We start from the raw sequence: 15,534 nt of genomic DNA, 5'->3' as shown, positions 1-15,534 counted from the left end.
ACAGAAATTCTCCAGATTTCTTTTTATCCACCACACCCCCACCACCCCACCGCCCCGAGTCAGATCCCGGAATATCTGAGGAACAGCTCAGCCAAATAATTCTGCCATCGCGCAGAAGCTTCGTCGCCACGCTTATCAACGAAAGGCAACTTCTGACCTGGTGTCCTTCACGAGAAGGTTTTTGATGAAGTCCTTTGCCAGCTCGCTCGTGTGACTGAAGAATTCTTCGTCAAAATCGTAGTTCATTGCCGAGATGTTGGCGAGCGTCTCCTGCTTGGTTTCTCCAAGGAACGGAGAAGCCCCACTTAACCTGTTCCCACAGAGGCAAGCAGCGCTGTTACATCACCTGAAACATACTCAACCAAAGCTCTAAAACGATTCAGTACACGTAAAGGTTCGACAAAATACTTACAGAATGTAGGTAATAACACCAATGCTCCTACAAAACACAAATTTTATACTTGTTATTTGATGAGTTGAAATAAAACTAAAGTAATATGTTGAAAATTATGTTTAATTTTGCTTTAGTTTTGTTAAACTTCTTTGATTGCGGCACAGTGGCTTGGCAGGTAGTGCTGCCGCCTTGCACCTCTACGCTCGACTCTCTGCCAAATGCACGATGCAGGTCAAACTGTGTACTTTATAGAGAAAAGATAAATGACCGATGCTTTGGGCTTCAGCCCTTCCTCGAGACATGAGGAAAATGGTGGCGGGGAGGAGAATGGGGCCACAGGCAGGGGGCAATTAAGGGAGGTAGGGAACACCAGAGGGACGGGGACGGACCTGTGAATGGGGAGGAAAGAGAGGGAATGGGAAGGGAGGGAGAATGGGGAGAAGCCAATGTTACAAGGCTCCATAGCTCAGGGGTTGCGAGTTCATTCCTCGCTGGGGCTTCATTTCTGTGAGGGGGTGCTGCACGAAGTGGCGACTCTCTGAGTACCTTACAATGGACAAAGTTAAAGAATTTCATGTATGTAATATTCTAATTGTAGTATTATGTGACAATAATGGAACCTTTACCATTAATGCCTTCCGGTTACAGAGTACCCAAATAGAATATTAAGCGTTGGTCTTGGTTTGACTGTCCGAGGCCACAGACAGACTTGCTAGCGCGGGAGTGGGAGCACAGAACTGAAGTGGTCAGCCACTGGGAGAACCCCGTCACTGACACAGACAGAGCAAAGGTGCTCAGCGAAGTGGTCTCCCAGTCTGTGCCCAGTCTCTCCGACATCGAGGAGACCACAGCGGGAGCACCGGATCACTTCCACAGACTCACCACCTGGAAGGACTGTTTGGGGCCCCGACCGGTGATGAAGGAGGAGGTGTCCTGCCTGTGGAGGGCTTGCATGGTCTGCGTGGGTTCCCCCAACTGCCCCAGGTCCCTCTCACAGGTTCTTCAGTTAATTATCTGTTGTGTGGGTGGATGGTTGGAGAATCAGATGGGAGCTGATGAGCACATGAGCGAGAGAGACATTAAGTTGCAGAGAGACGAGGGGCAATGAAATTGACGGGTTGCTCCACACCAACACTGACAGTGGGATGAATGGCCGACTTCCATGTCATTAGACAATATGAAACACATTAACAATAACTTAATTTTAATCTAAAGGTTTTAAAAAAAAAAATAGACATACAGCATGGTAACAGGCCATTTCGGCTCATGAGTCCGTGCCGCCCAATTAACCTACAACCCCCAGTACGTTTTGAATGGTGGGAGGAAACCAGAGCCCCCGGGGGAAACTGTACGCAGACACGGGGAGAACGTACAAACTCCTTACAAACAGCGCAGGATTTGAACCCTGATCCAAGTCACCGGCCCACGAGCCGTGCCGCCCAAAAACACACCTATGAGACCGATTAGCCCACGAACCCATACGTCTTTGGATTGTGGATAGAAACCAGAGCACCCGGAGGAAACCCGCACAGACACAGGGAGAACGGACAAACACTTTACAGATGGAGGCAGATTTGAACCTGAGTCATTGGCCCTGTAATGTTGCTGTGCTAACTGCTACACTCACCTTGCTGGATTTCTACTGTTGAAGGCTCCTTCAATGTTACTTCCCTTGGGCAATTAAATTGTCCTAGTCTTGAACTAAATACAAATCTTACAGCATTAAGTGTACCCTTGATATATTAACACTCCAACGTCAGTTGAGGTATAAAGTATTCCCTCTAAATCTGAAACTAAGTTTATAAAATTTTCAGAACTAGGAGCCTTGTGTTTTTAATTCCAAAGCACAGGATGTGAAAAAAGTCTAGACACTGTTCAGATCCTCTGGACTGACTTTGCCACAGCAAGAGTATTTGAACTGCAGATTGCAAACCACGCCCTTAAAGTAGCTTTTCAGCTTTGACAATTGAAGGCATTTGTCTCCATTTCTCCATGAAATGTTTTGTGGACACTCACCACATGTCCGCAGGGAGCCCAAGAGGTTCATAATTCACAATTTCTGGAGCTGAAAGGTACATAGAGAACACGATTGAAAATATGGAAATTATACCTTTTACTGTAACCATTATATTGTGCTCCGCAGCAAGACTAGGTCATGACCAGTGCCAGTATACGCCAGGGGTGGCCAAACTTGCTTAATGTAAGAGCCACAAATGATAAAGCTCAGATAAGAGCCGCAGGACATGAACAAAATTCACACCTATGTTTTTACTGTTACATACACATTTTGTTACAAAATTTTTGTATAAATTTTAAGAAAGTGCAATAATATTTATTCATGCAGGCAGTTTTTAAACTGTTAATTTGTGTCAGTAATCACGACACAAATATATAAAAAAAGTAACCAAAAAATTAGAAATATTTTAATTAGATTTCCACCTTACAAAATTACTCATAATTATATTTTTATGACTAAAATACAATGCTACAAATATCAGGCTATTAAAGGCCCGAGACGGGCGGGCCCGAGACGGGCGGGCTCGAGTCGGGCGGGCCCGAGACTGGCAGCGCGAGTCGGGCGGGCGAGAGACTGGCAGCGCGAGTCAGGCGGGTGGGTCGAAATTTACAGAGTATTCAAATTTTCCATGAGCCACATACTAAACATCAAAGAGCCACGTGTGGCTCCGCGAGCCACGATTTGGCCACCCCTGGCATACGCCATGGAGACTGTAGGGATGGGAAGTGGTTTTCTGTTGCGCTAAGAAGCAGGAATTGTGGAGAACGTAAAAGAACAGACAGGAGTTATAAAAAAAACACAGAAGTGCCGGAGGGGAACTCAGTAGGTCTCACAGCGACCGCAGGAGGTACTGTTGATGTTGCGGGCAAAAAATGGCAGCGTCTGTTGGGGGAGGCGTACAGATCAACAGACAAAAGTTATGGAGAAGTGGTCAAGAGAAAGGAAATGTGAGAACTGATGGGCGGTGGGGGGGGGGGGGGGAGGTGGTTGGTGTGGTGGTGCAGTTTGGCTCTGTGAATGCTGAGGTGAGGTAAAGGAGACAGAGGGAAGAGAGAGAGACAGGAAAGGAGACATGAGGTGGGCTGGGAAGAAGGGGGCAGGTCATGGCAAAAGGAACTGGAGGTCAATGTTAATGCCATTCGGATTACAGAAAAATTAGGTGTTGACGGGAGGTGTTATCCTTTTGCCAGTGATTAGAGGAACAACAATCGGTGGAAAGTGGAGGGAGACGTGAATTCAGGAACGCGGCTGCGCCGAACTGAGTCACCAATTCAACTGGGAAAGAGAAATTTGCCGATGGCACCACGGACGTCGGCAGGATCACAGACAGCAACGAGGAAGCGAACAGGAAGGAGATCCATCAGCTGGATGAGTGGTGTCACACCTTGCACTCAACATTGGCAATGCTAAGGAACTGATTGTGGACTTCAGGAAGGGGGGAAATCAGGAGAATGAACCAGGCCTCATCGAGGGGTCAGCAGAGGAGAGGGAAAAGAACTTCAAATTGCTGGGCGCCAACATCACTGAAGATCGTGATGCATTCATGAAGAAGGCTCACCAGCGGCTATATTTCACTGTGTTTGAGGAGATTTGGTATGTTGTAGCGGGGGTCACTACGATTATAGCTCGAGGTTGAAGAAAGAAGACTCTCACACGAAGAGAATGTAATCGACACTGCCTGCTGCTCTGCCTTTTATAGGCGGCCGCATCACCACCGGGGTGTGGCCTGAGCAGGGCCGGATGCGCAGGCCCGGAGTGGACCCCCTGCGATCCGCTGCCGGCGATTGGCCAATTGGGCCGCTATTCCTGTGGCCTCTGGGAGCGGGCGTCTCATCCCACTCGATCGCCGTGCTCGACGGCCATTTCCCCCGTCGGCCACCACAGTGTCACTCTTGCAAATCTCTATGGGCATATCACGGATGCACCTTCTGTCTGGTGGCACCACTGCCTGGTCTGGAGGTGCCAATGCACAGGGCAGGAAAAAGCTGCAGAGGGTGGTCAACTCAGCCAGCACCATCATGGGCATCAGCCCTTGCTCCATTAAAGGCCTCCGCCACAGGCGGTTGTGAAGGCCAACTCGTGTTTTTGATAAGTTCTTGATTATGGGGAGAAGGCCGGGCAGTGGGGCTGAGTGGGGAAATGGATCAGCTCGATGATCCAAAAAATGGGGCAGATTCGATGGGCTGAATGGCTTGTTTCTGCTCCTACGTCTTATGGTCTTTAAATAAACATGGTACCTTTCCACCACCCTAATCATTTTCACTCTTTTAAACACATCTTTAGAAGCTTACTGTTATTTTTAATCATCAACTCTTTACGACGAATGAATCAATTCTTTTGCAATACACAAAAGAGCCGGAGAAACTCAGCAGGTCACACACGGGAGGTAAAGGGTAACCAACGTTTTGGGCTTGCGTCAGGTCAATTCTTTCGTTCTGCCGTTCCCAACTCACCTTTAATTTTTCCTTTCTCCCAAGTTCACTTTTCTCAATTTCTCCTGCCCCTTTTACCATGTGCACTTGTCCTTCATCTTCCTATCACTGACCGACCCTCCCCATCCCTGTCGATGCAGCCAGTGGCTTTATGAGTGGAGCCATCATTCTAGAACAGAGAGGTGCACTGCCTTGTACTTATAGACAATAGACAGTAGGTGCTGGAGTTGGCCAATTGGTTTTTTCAGATCATGGCTGATCATTCACTATCAGTACCCATTCCCTGCCTTATCCCCATAACCCTCAACTCCCCTGCCCATAAGAGCCTTATCTAACTCCCTTTTGAACATATCCAGCGAATCTGCCCCGACACCCTCTGTGGCAAAGCATTCCACAGATCCACACTTCTCTGGGTAAAAAAAATTCTCCTCATCTCTGTCCCTGTATTCTTAAATTATGCCCTTTAGTCCTGGTCTCTCCCAACATTGGGAACATGTAATCCGAATTCACTCTGTCAAGCCCCTTGATAATCTTATATACCTCAATCATGTCTCCTCTCATCCTTCTATACTCCTATCGCAATACAAGCTCACTCTTTCCAACCTTTCAGCGTATGTCAATCCTGCCATCCCGGATGTAAATCTGCACTGCACTCCCTCAATAGCGAGTATGTCCTTCCTCAAATTTGGGGTGCAGAACTGGACACAATATTCCAGGTGAGGTCTCACCAGGGCCCTGTACAACTGCAGGAGGGCATCTCTGCTCCTATACTCCAATCCCCTCTTTATGAAAGCCAACATGCTATTTGCCCTCTTCACAGCTGGCTGAACCTGCATGCTAGCTTTTAGCGACTGGTGTACGAGTACACCCAAATCCCTTTGCACTACCCCATAGAGGTCTTCAGGTGAATCTGGAGTGAGGCGGGAAAACAGGGCTGACAGGAGGAGGGGATGGCCGTCTACTCTACACACAGACAGTGAATTCTAGTTCACTGCAGGAACGCTACACTGAACAGGCAGGTGATGAGAATGTAATTCCATCCACCGCAACTCCATCTTTGTACTATATACCTACATCCAATTATTTTGTCTAAAATCAAAGCTGGAAGTTCAGGTTTATTGTCAGATATCATGTTCAACCCTGAGATTCTTTTTCCCTGTAGGCCACGCAGAATTTCTACAATTTCAAACTCTACTATACATTTTTTGATATTCTGCTTTATTTAACGACATCAAATTTGACGTACAGTACAACTCCAATTATCCGAAATGGTCGGGACCGGGCCCATTCTGGATAAACAGTAGTTTTGGAGAACTGGTCGTCTTTTTTTTAAAAAAACAGCCCAGTAGCAACAGTCTGTAACAGTGTTTAAACAGCAAGCGAAGACGTTTTAAGTATGAAATAATGTTTAATCCCACGAAAAAAAAAACAACCTGAACAAAATAAGATAAATCCAACACCAAAAACTTGAATTGCTACTCAGAGATTTTTCCAAAATTCCAGTTTTTCAACCTGTGACCTCAGCTCAGCTCTGATAAAAATTTGAATAAATGAGGATTTATGATCGTTTCCAATATCCTCATTTATCCAAAATTTCTCGGAGGCCAAATGATGTCATTTTGGCTTTGAAATTTTTGATTTTTCCAAAATCCTCATTTATCTGTAAATTTTTTCGGAGCTGAACAGGCGTCCCTGCTGGGTCCAAAACATTTTGGAAAACTGAGGATTTTGGATTATTGGAGTTTAACTTTATTTAAACATTAAATAATGTAATAAATTTTGGGGTTTTTTAAAAACAGTGAAGCCGATTCCATCCAATCTGAACCCTTGCTGCAAATTACACCCAAATTAAAATAAACCCTGTTTATTTTGGAGGGTGGGAGAAGCACCTGGAGGAAACCCAGGCAGACGTGGGGAGGACGTACAAACTCCTTAACGACAGCGTCGGATTTGAACGCAGGTCATAGGCGCTGTAATGGTGTTGTGCTACCCACTACACTCACCGTGCCATCCACCATAACACACAAATGAACTATACCTACCAACAAATTCAGGAGTTCCAAAGATGTTTTTAAATTCAACTCCATCTTCAATTTTGCGAGCAAGTCCAAAATCTATTAGCTTGATGTGCGGAACGGGTATCTTATTGAGAAGCATGATGTTTTCTGGCTAAAAGGAGATATTTCAGAAGATCATTCTTAACTGAACAACAAAGAACAAATGCAATTTAATTACCAGCCGTTAGTTTTAGGAAGTCTTGACATCGATCTGTCCCACAGGTGTGCCAAACTTCAGAGTCTTGTCCTCCAGTAATTGTCAGCTACTTGTACGGAAGTTGTGTGCAGCATGTCCACCTGACGTCTACCCATTTAATTGTGTCCTCAGTGCAATTTGTAACAAACAGCCTCATGGACCTCTTTCATACAAAATTGCTTCAGCGTATATACATTTTTCTACATTTTCTTGACGTGGTTGGAGACCATTTGGTTCATCCAATCTATACTGGCTCTCAGAGCTCTCCCATCAATCCCATTCACCAATATTTCCATGCAACCTATTCTCAGGTCATTCACATATCGTTGATTCTCCCACCATCCATCTTAAAACGACCAATTCATCTACCAACCAACACGCCTCTAAATGGGGGAGGATTCTCAAGAGCCTCCTGGCAGGTGTAAGGAAAATGCCCACATGGACTGCACTAGGGGTCAGGATGGAACAGCATCACAGAGAGATAAATCTGGGCCAGTACGTTGGGAGAACTTGCACGTTGTTCAAATAGATTACAGACAGGCAAATGAAGCATCAGTTGATCACCTTATTCATCGATCACCTTCTGTAAGTGTGTTCTCCCTCAGAACTGCATCTAGATCCTGCTTTTCGCTAGGCCTTGGGCAACATTCAGATGGATATAGGACCAATGCATGCACTCTGAGGGCCAGAATGGACTCAAATGGGTTGAATAGGCTCTTTCTGGTAATATGAATTGTATGTTATTCAGAGAGAGTGTGGGCCTTAGAGCAAGAAAACTCATGGTCTCATTTTCACCACCTTGTATGAAACTGTTTACAAAAAAAATACTGATTTACCAAGATGTTGCCTGAATTGGGGAACATGTCTTATAATGGCAAGGTAAGAAGTCTTTGGAGCCATGAACAATGAGAGGTGACTTAATAGAGGTCTATACGATTATTTTTATTATTATTACTACCCCTTTTACACGGAGATCTCAGTAAAATGGCGTGTCAATGACCCGAGTTCAAATCCGGGTCCGGTCAGATTGGAGTGTTCACACTGAAACAAGAAAAGCCGGGCCAGTGCGACCTTTTACACAGGGACCCTGGCAAAAGGAAGCGGGACCTGCAGCGTTACAGCGTCCCTGGAAGGCAGGTAAGCCTTTTTTTTAATTTTAATTTTTTTTTACAGTAGGTACTGGAGTAGGCCGATTGGCCTGTCGAGCCAGCACCATCATTTTTCAGATCATGGCTGATCATTCACTATCAGTACCCATTCCTTGTCTTATCCCCATAAGAGCCTTATCTAACTCCCTTTTGAACATATCCAGTGAATCTGCCCCGACCACCCTCTGCGGCAAAGCATTCCACAGATCCACACTTCTCTGGGTAAAAAAAGTTCTCCTCATCTCCGTCCCTGTATTTTTAAACTATGCCCTCTAGTCCTGGTCTCTCCCAACATTGGGAACATGTAATCCAAATTCACCTTGTCTAGCCCCTTGATAATCTTATACACCTCAATCATGTCTTCCCTCATCCTTCTAAATGCCATCTCATATAAGCCCAGTCTTTCTAACCTTTCAGCGCATGTCAATCCTGCCATCCTGGGAACCAACCTTGTAAATCTGTGCTGTACTCCCTCTATAGCAATCAAGTCCTTCCTCAAATTTGGGGGCCAGAACTGGATGCAATATTCCAGGTGCAGTCTCATCAGGGCCCTGTACAACTGTAGGAGGGAATCCCTGCTCCTATACTCCAATCTTCTCTTTATGAAAGCCAACGTGCCGTTTCCTCTCAGTCTGGTTCCCACCCTCCTGCCAATTTACATTGGGGCTGATGCAAAACACATCAGCTCTCGTACTGCCTGGCGGGTACATACCGGGATGAATATGACCCCCATTCAGTGTTCGTCGCATTCACACAGGTAAAAAGCCGATTAATTTCCATCAGTGTAAAAGGGCCTTATTGAGAGGCAGAGAAAGGGTGGACAGCCAGCCTCCTTTTCCCGGGGTGAGTAGCAAAGACCAGAGGATACTTGCTCAAGATGAGGGGAGGAAAGTTTAGGGGAGTCGTCGACGTTAAGTTTAACCTAAAAACTCACTGCTGGAGAAACTCAGCTGGTCAAACAGAGTACTTTATGCAACAAGGATACAGATGCATAACTAACATTTTGGGCTTGAAGTTTTTAAAATAGAGTTGTGGGTGCCTGGAATGCACTGCCAGGGGTGGTGGTGGAGGCTGGTACAATAGGGGCATTTAAAAGACTCTTAGACAGATACATGGGTGCAGGCATGTGTGAGACAGAGAAGGGTTAGTTTGTTGGGTAGGTTTATATAGGTCAAAGGGCCTGTGCCGTGCGGTAATGCTTCACATTCTGCCTGAGAATACTGGGTTTTCAAACGGAAAGACAATTGATGGATTCAGACTAAATCTTACCTTGAGGTCAAAGTGGGCAATGTTCTTGGAATGGAGGTAGTTCACACCTTCGAGGATTTGCTTAATAAATGCTGTTGCTTCTTCTTCACTCAATAATTCTTTCTGGGCTAGAAAGTCAAAGAGTTCCCCTCCAGAGATCCTGGAAAGAAAAGAGTCTTTTAAGAAGGGTCAAACAATTCAGTTCATCACGGAGGGCATGCGCTCTTAAGACCGAAAGCATCATATAACCATATAACCACTTACAGCACAGAACAGGCCAGTTCGGCCCTACTAGTCCATGCCGTAGCAAATCCCCACCCTCCTAGTCCCACTGACCAGCACCCGGTCCATACCCCTCTAGTCCCCTCCTATCCATGTAACGATCCAGTCTTTCCTTAAATGTAACCAGTGATCCCGCCTCGACCACGTCTGCCGGAAGCTCATTCCACATCCCCACCACCCTCTGCGTAAAGAAATTTCCCCTCATTTTCCCCCTTCAATCTTAAACCATGTCCTCTAGTTTGTCACTTAAAGCAATTACGATACATAGCCGGGGAAATGCCTGTACAGTGCAGGCTTTATCCACTTTATCAGTGGCATTCGGGCATTGTTAGGGTTGAGGGTGATGTCCCTTTATTGAGACGTTAAATCCGGGTCCTTGACTTCTCTCTTAACCAAGCATCAAATAGCTCCAATGTAACATTGCTCAGTTCCCGGTCTAATTGTTATTCTTTTGCCATTGCCTCTTCCATTCTGATTGCCTTGTGCTCGATGAACCAGCTTTCGCTTCACTTGGACTCTGCCTTCTCTCAGAAGTTGAAAAAATACTTTGTTGAACGGGAAAGACTTGAATCATCGCGTGTTCCCGGCCACGAAAATGCCAGGCTTTTTTCTCGGCACCTCTGTTGGAGTCATGCAATCAGATTGCAGGCGAACGGAACCCGAGTCTTTGGGAGTCGAATTTTAATGCTCACAATTAATATTTTCCATCTGACATGGCCAAGGTACCTGCCATTCTGTGGCGCCAGCTAAATCGGATCGCGCAGTGTGGAGCGAAAGAGTCTGCAGACGCTGTGTTTAACACACAAAAACGCTGCAGGAACTCAGCAGATCATGCGCCATCTTGAAGGAGGGATGAAGCCCAAAATATTGATCATATATCTTTAATTTAAAAAAATAATTCCGACTTGCAGGCCCTTCCAGCCCACGAGCCCGTGGTGCCAAATTACACCCGAATGACTGACAACCCCGGGTGCTGTTCGAACGATGGGAAGAAACCAAAGGCCCCGGGGGAAAACTCATGCAGACACAGGGAGAATGCACAAACAGCTTCTACACAGCGCGGAGTTTGAACCCCGGTCCCGATGGCCGGCGCTGTAGCAGCATCATACTTGCCGCTACACTAACCGTGCCACCCAGTTATTTCGTATGGACGCAGCCGACTTCCTCCAGGACTTGTGTCTTTACTCACTCTGCCTGGAAACTCGTCCGCTCCAACTCGTCCGCTCCAACCAAAAATGACCTACCCACACTCATCCCACTTCGGTTTATATCCCTATAAAACCCTCCCATCCATGGATCCATCCAAATGCAACAGAACCCACCTCCTACGGCAGCCCGTTCCATACACCCTCTGTGGCAGCCTGTTCCTCTCCCCCCTCACCTTCACCTCAGGCCCTCAGATTCCTCAAAGAAAAATCCCGCGGCCAAGCAAAAACTAACAGGGTTATTTGTAATCAAAAGTTTCTCCCCTCCCCCCCCCAAAAAAATATTAATGCCAGAAATCTTACGTAAAACAAGAAAAACAGGCCTGGCATAATCTGAGAACCAGAGAACACGACAGCACAGAAAAAGGCCTTTCTCATCTGTGCCGAACTATTGTCTCGTCCCACTGGCCTGTGCCCAGTCCGTAGCCCTCCATATCCCTCCCATCCACGAACCTGTCCAAATTTTTCTTCAGTGTTGAAACCGAGTCCGCAATCATTCAGCTGGCAGCTCAACCAACACTCCACTTCTCTACGTGTACAGAACGTTCTCCCCTCATTTTCCCCGTCACCCTTAACCCATGTCCTTGATTTGTATCTCACCTAACTACCTTCAGTGGAAGAAGCTGACTTGCACTTACTCTATCCATACCACTCAATTTTAAATACTTTTATCAAATCTCCCCTCATTCTTCTACGCTCCAGAAAATAAAGTCCTAACCTGCTTAACCTTTCACTGAACCTCAGCCCATCAACATTCCAGTACAACTTCTATCCTCTCTTTAAATTTTATTGATATGATTTCCTGACCAAAACTGCACACAATAATCCAAACTTGGCCTCACCAATGTCTTATAGAGCAAGAAACATAATGAATGGTTCAGGTTGATGAGTTTTTAAGCAAGGTGGAGAGAAGAAATTGCTAGACAGTAACGATAGATTCCACAAGAGGGTGCAAAGGGGTTCAAATGGGAGATGCACTCGGACTATAATCACTTGTGATAAATGAAATCCTCACAAACTCCTCACAGTGGCTTCGGATGTTCCAAGCACATCCATAAACCTCTCATCTTCAGATTCAAAGCCCGTCTTTGAACAATTCACATTTGCGCAAAAATTCTTACTTGCTGCAGTTGAACAGGTGCTTGTCAACTAAAACTAATTGAATTAAATTAAAAGAGACATAAATGCTTAGGATGGATATAAATCTTCACAGCAAACCTTCTGTTTTAAAACAAAAAGTAACTCCCAACTCCAGTCCTTTGGTTGCGTTGGAGCCGTCTATGATCAGAGTAAATTTAATTTTTTTATTTTTAAATTTAGGCGTACATCAAGGTCACAGGTATTTTGACCCAACTATCGTGCCCCACCCAATTTACACCCACCCTCGGTACGTTTTGAACAGTGGGGGGAAACCGGAGCCCCCAGGGAAAAGCCCCGCAGACACGGGGAGAGCGTGCAAACTCCTCACAGACAGCGCGGGATTTTGAACCCTGGCCTCAATCGCTGGCACAGTGAGGTTGTGGCCAGGGTGGTGGGGGTACTTGATGATATTGCCTTCTTAAAGCAGCACCTCATACCATCTGCAGTGAATGGGGGAGCGGGGGGGGTGGGGGGGGGCGGGGTCAGAGCCTGTGTTGGACCTGGCTAAGTTTATTACCTTCTGCATGCCTGGACACTCAAATTTCCCAATCAGGCAGTGATGCAACCAGCCCAGCACCAAGCGCCTGCAGAAGCTAGACAGAGTATCCAACGACATTCCAAATCTTCACAGACTCCTTGAGAAATAAAGGCACTGGTGTGACTTCTTCACGATTGGCTCCAAGTTCAGTGAAATATCTTCTGAAATATGGACACTCCCAGGAGTGATGTTTCTGACTCTCTTCCCATCAATGTGGACAGATTTGTAGCCCCCTTTCCCTCTCCTTCTGAAAATCAACCATGGTCTTGGTTGACGTTGAGAACAAGATGGTTTCTCTGGCACCACCCCAACCAGATTCTCGATCTCCACGTCATTTTCTGATCTATCATTTCCAGTTATACAGCCAACAACAATGGTTTTGTTCGTGAATTTGGAGTTGGCTCTGAACTGAAAGGGAATCGAGTCAGGACGGAGCGGGGAGCCCCTGTGCTGATGGTCAGTGAGGAGGAGATATATACTGATTGAGATCTGCCGACGAGTCCCAGATCCTTCATCTTGGTCATGCCGGTGTAATGGTGTCGAACACTGGGCTGTCGTCAACGAACAAGGGCCTGATAGAGGTGCTCCTGATCTCCAGGTCACCCAAGTTGAATGGGAATGGCCGATCCTGGAAATTCTGATTTGGGGGCTCTGCTGAGAAGCCAGCGGAGTTTTCGCCAACGCAACAAGTCCATCTGCCAATTATTCCAATCTGTTTTCAGGCACGAAGGAGGAAGACTTAGCTTTCAACCTCCGTTTCTAGCCAGTTTGTGTGTCCAGACCGGATGGAAGGCTAACGATCCCAAGTCAAAAGGAAAATCCACAGAAATTCTCCACTTGTCACAAGTCTGGGGTCTCTTCGCATTGGCCAGCCACGCTGATCGGGATTGTAGTGACAACACAGTTATAATCACTCGTCAGACAGAAGTGCCACCCTTTGGTAAACTGCAGTGTGAATAAATCAAAGAGTCACAAACAAGGGGATGAAAATTAGGGGATCATTTAAAATGGATTCACGTTGAAATTTCTTCTCTCAGAGGGTGGTAAATCTCTGGGACTCTCTGTGAACACCAAGTCATTAAGCTGAGTGAAGAGAAGGACTAGCTCAAAACCAGCATAGATCTGCCAAGATCACATGGAATAGTGCTCAGTGTGGAGGGACCTCATGGACCACTCCCGCTCCTAGTCCTGTGCATCCTGGAGGATCATGTTTAAACCATTCATGATCAAAAGGTTGGAGGATGAAGGGGTATGAGCTTTATGGCTCTGGCAGTGGGAAAGAACTCCAGCGATAGGAACATGATTCTTGAGCCAAACAAGCTTTTAGAAGTGTAAATGCTGAATATTTTTTTTAAAAAAAGGTCACTGGTGACAGGCCAGAGAGCAGTCCGCAAACGTGCTGGAGAAACTCAGCAGGTCTGGCAGCATGGGAAATAGAGGGTAACCAACATTTCGGGCCAAGCCCCTTTGTCAGGAATACGTCAGGGTTAATGTTTCAGATTGATAAGACCATAGGAGCGGAAAAAGGCCATTCAGCCCATCGAGTTCGCCCTGTCATTTAATCATGAGCTGATCCATTTCCCCACTCAGCCCCACTATCCTGCCTTCTCCCTGGTTAATCAAGAAACGTGCCGACTTGCATTTAAGACCATTTACAATTGGGCGGCACGGTTCGCGTAGCGGATGGCTCAACGCCATGACCCGGTGTACGTCCTCCTCGGGTCCGTGTGGGTTACCTCCAACCCTCCCAAAAATGTACAGGGGAGGGGGAGGGTGTGGTTGCAGGTTAATTGGTGCATCGGGGGGGGGGGGGGGGGGTGCACGGGCTCATGGGTGGAAGGATCCGTCAATTTTAATTTTTAAAAAAATCAACAACTTTATTGAAGGAAGTTTCCCAAAACTTGACATAATCAAGAACCAACAAAAACTGCAGCAACTGAAATAATTCTCGGACACTGCTTCACTGAAGTTGATTGGAAGATGGTGTCACTGAAACTTGGCTGGAAAGAACTTCGGACAGATGGGTTTAATGTTAGTTGGTCGACGGCAGCATGACCTTTCCTCACAAAAGGAGAATGCTGCTGGGGAAAACACGTTAACGTGTTACCCAGGAGCAGGAGCGGCGACAATGGCTCGATCGTCACTTGTTGTGTTTCAGAAGGAGGAAAGCGCACAGGGGGTTTGACCGCAACAGGGAGCCCAACTCATTATTTTGCATGAAAGAAGTTTTGCACAACAGACATTTCTCCAGAAAATGGCCCATCTCAGCGTGTTGCTATTCAAACACAGCACTGCATTGTGCACTGTCCTTTCTCCTTTGTCAGCTGTGTTTAATGTCAAAGCAACACTCCCTCACTATGGGAGCGCAAGGGGCTTGCACCAACAGACTTGAGGAAAAAGAACTAGACCTGCGTGCCTTGTCACCAATGATCTTCCTTTCGATATTCTAACCTTGCTCTCGCCATTATTTTAGGCCGTTATAGATTTGAAAATGACGGTGGCCAGATAACAGGAGATACGTTCAATCCCCCCCAAGGTCTGTCAGCCATTATTTAACCCCGTCCCTCCACTGAACTGCTCATTTCCTTGCTTTTGGAACGTGGACGGGCCCTTCAGCCCACAACATTGTGCCGGCCTAAACAACCCTTCCCTACCTCGCACCCATGCAGCACGGTAACAGGCCCCTTCAGCCCACGAGCTCGTGCTGCCCAACTGACCCACAACCCGCCCTCTACCCCCGCCCCGGTAGGTTTGGAAGGGCAGGAGAAAACTGGAGCCAAAACCAAGTGGACACGGGGAGAACGCGCAAACTCCTTACAGACAGCGTGGGATTCGAACCCAGGTCCCAATCGCTGGCGCAGTCGCAGCATCATGCTT

At 46.6% G+C, this 15,534-nt stretch overlaps 1 protein-coding gene across 3 annotated transcripts in view; it reads right to left on the bottom strand.

Moving 5' to 3' along the window:
- LOC138745647 (death-associated protein kinase 2-like) overlaps positions 1-15,534 on the bottom strand; it is a 139,784-nt gene that overhangs the window by 24,977 nt on the left and 99,273 nt on the right. For 2 of the 3 annotated variants that reach the window (XM_069902880.1, XM_069902882.1), the window contains exons 4-8: positions 9,514-9,652; positions 6,886-7,012; positions 2,411-2,459; positions 413-439; positions 158-310 (exon numbers count right to left, since the gene is read on the bottom strand). In XM_069902880.1, coding sequence (XP_069758981.1) covers positions 158-310; positions 413-439; positions 2,411-2,459; positions 6,886-7,012; positions 9,514-9,652 — 495 coding nt within the window. The remainder of the gene's footprint in view (positions 1-157; positions 311-412; positions 440-2,410; positions 2,460-6,885; positions 7,013-9,513; positions 9,653-15,534) is intronic. The other variant, XM_069902881.1, reaches the window with a different exon arrangement.

Source organism: Narcine bancroftii, chromosome 11 (genome assembly GCF_036971445.1).
Source record: "Narcine bancroftii isolate sNarBan1 chromosome 11, sNarBan1.hap1, whole genome shotgun sequence".
NCBI lineage: Eukaryota > Metazoa > Chordata > Chondrichthyes > Torpediniformes > Narcinidae > Narcine > Narcine bancroftii.
Note: the sequence above shows the minus strand (reverse complement) of the source record. Positions and strands in the feature narration are given on the sequence as shown.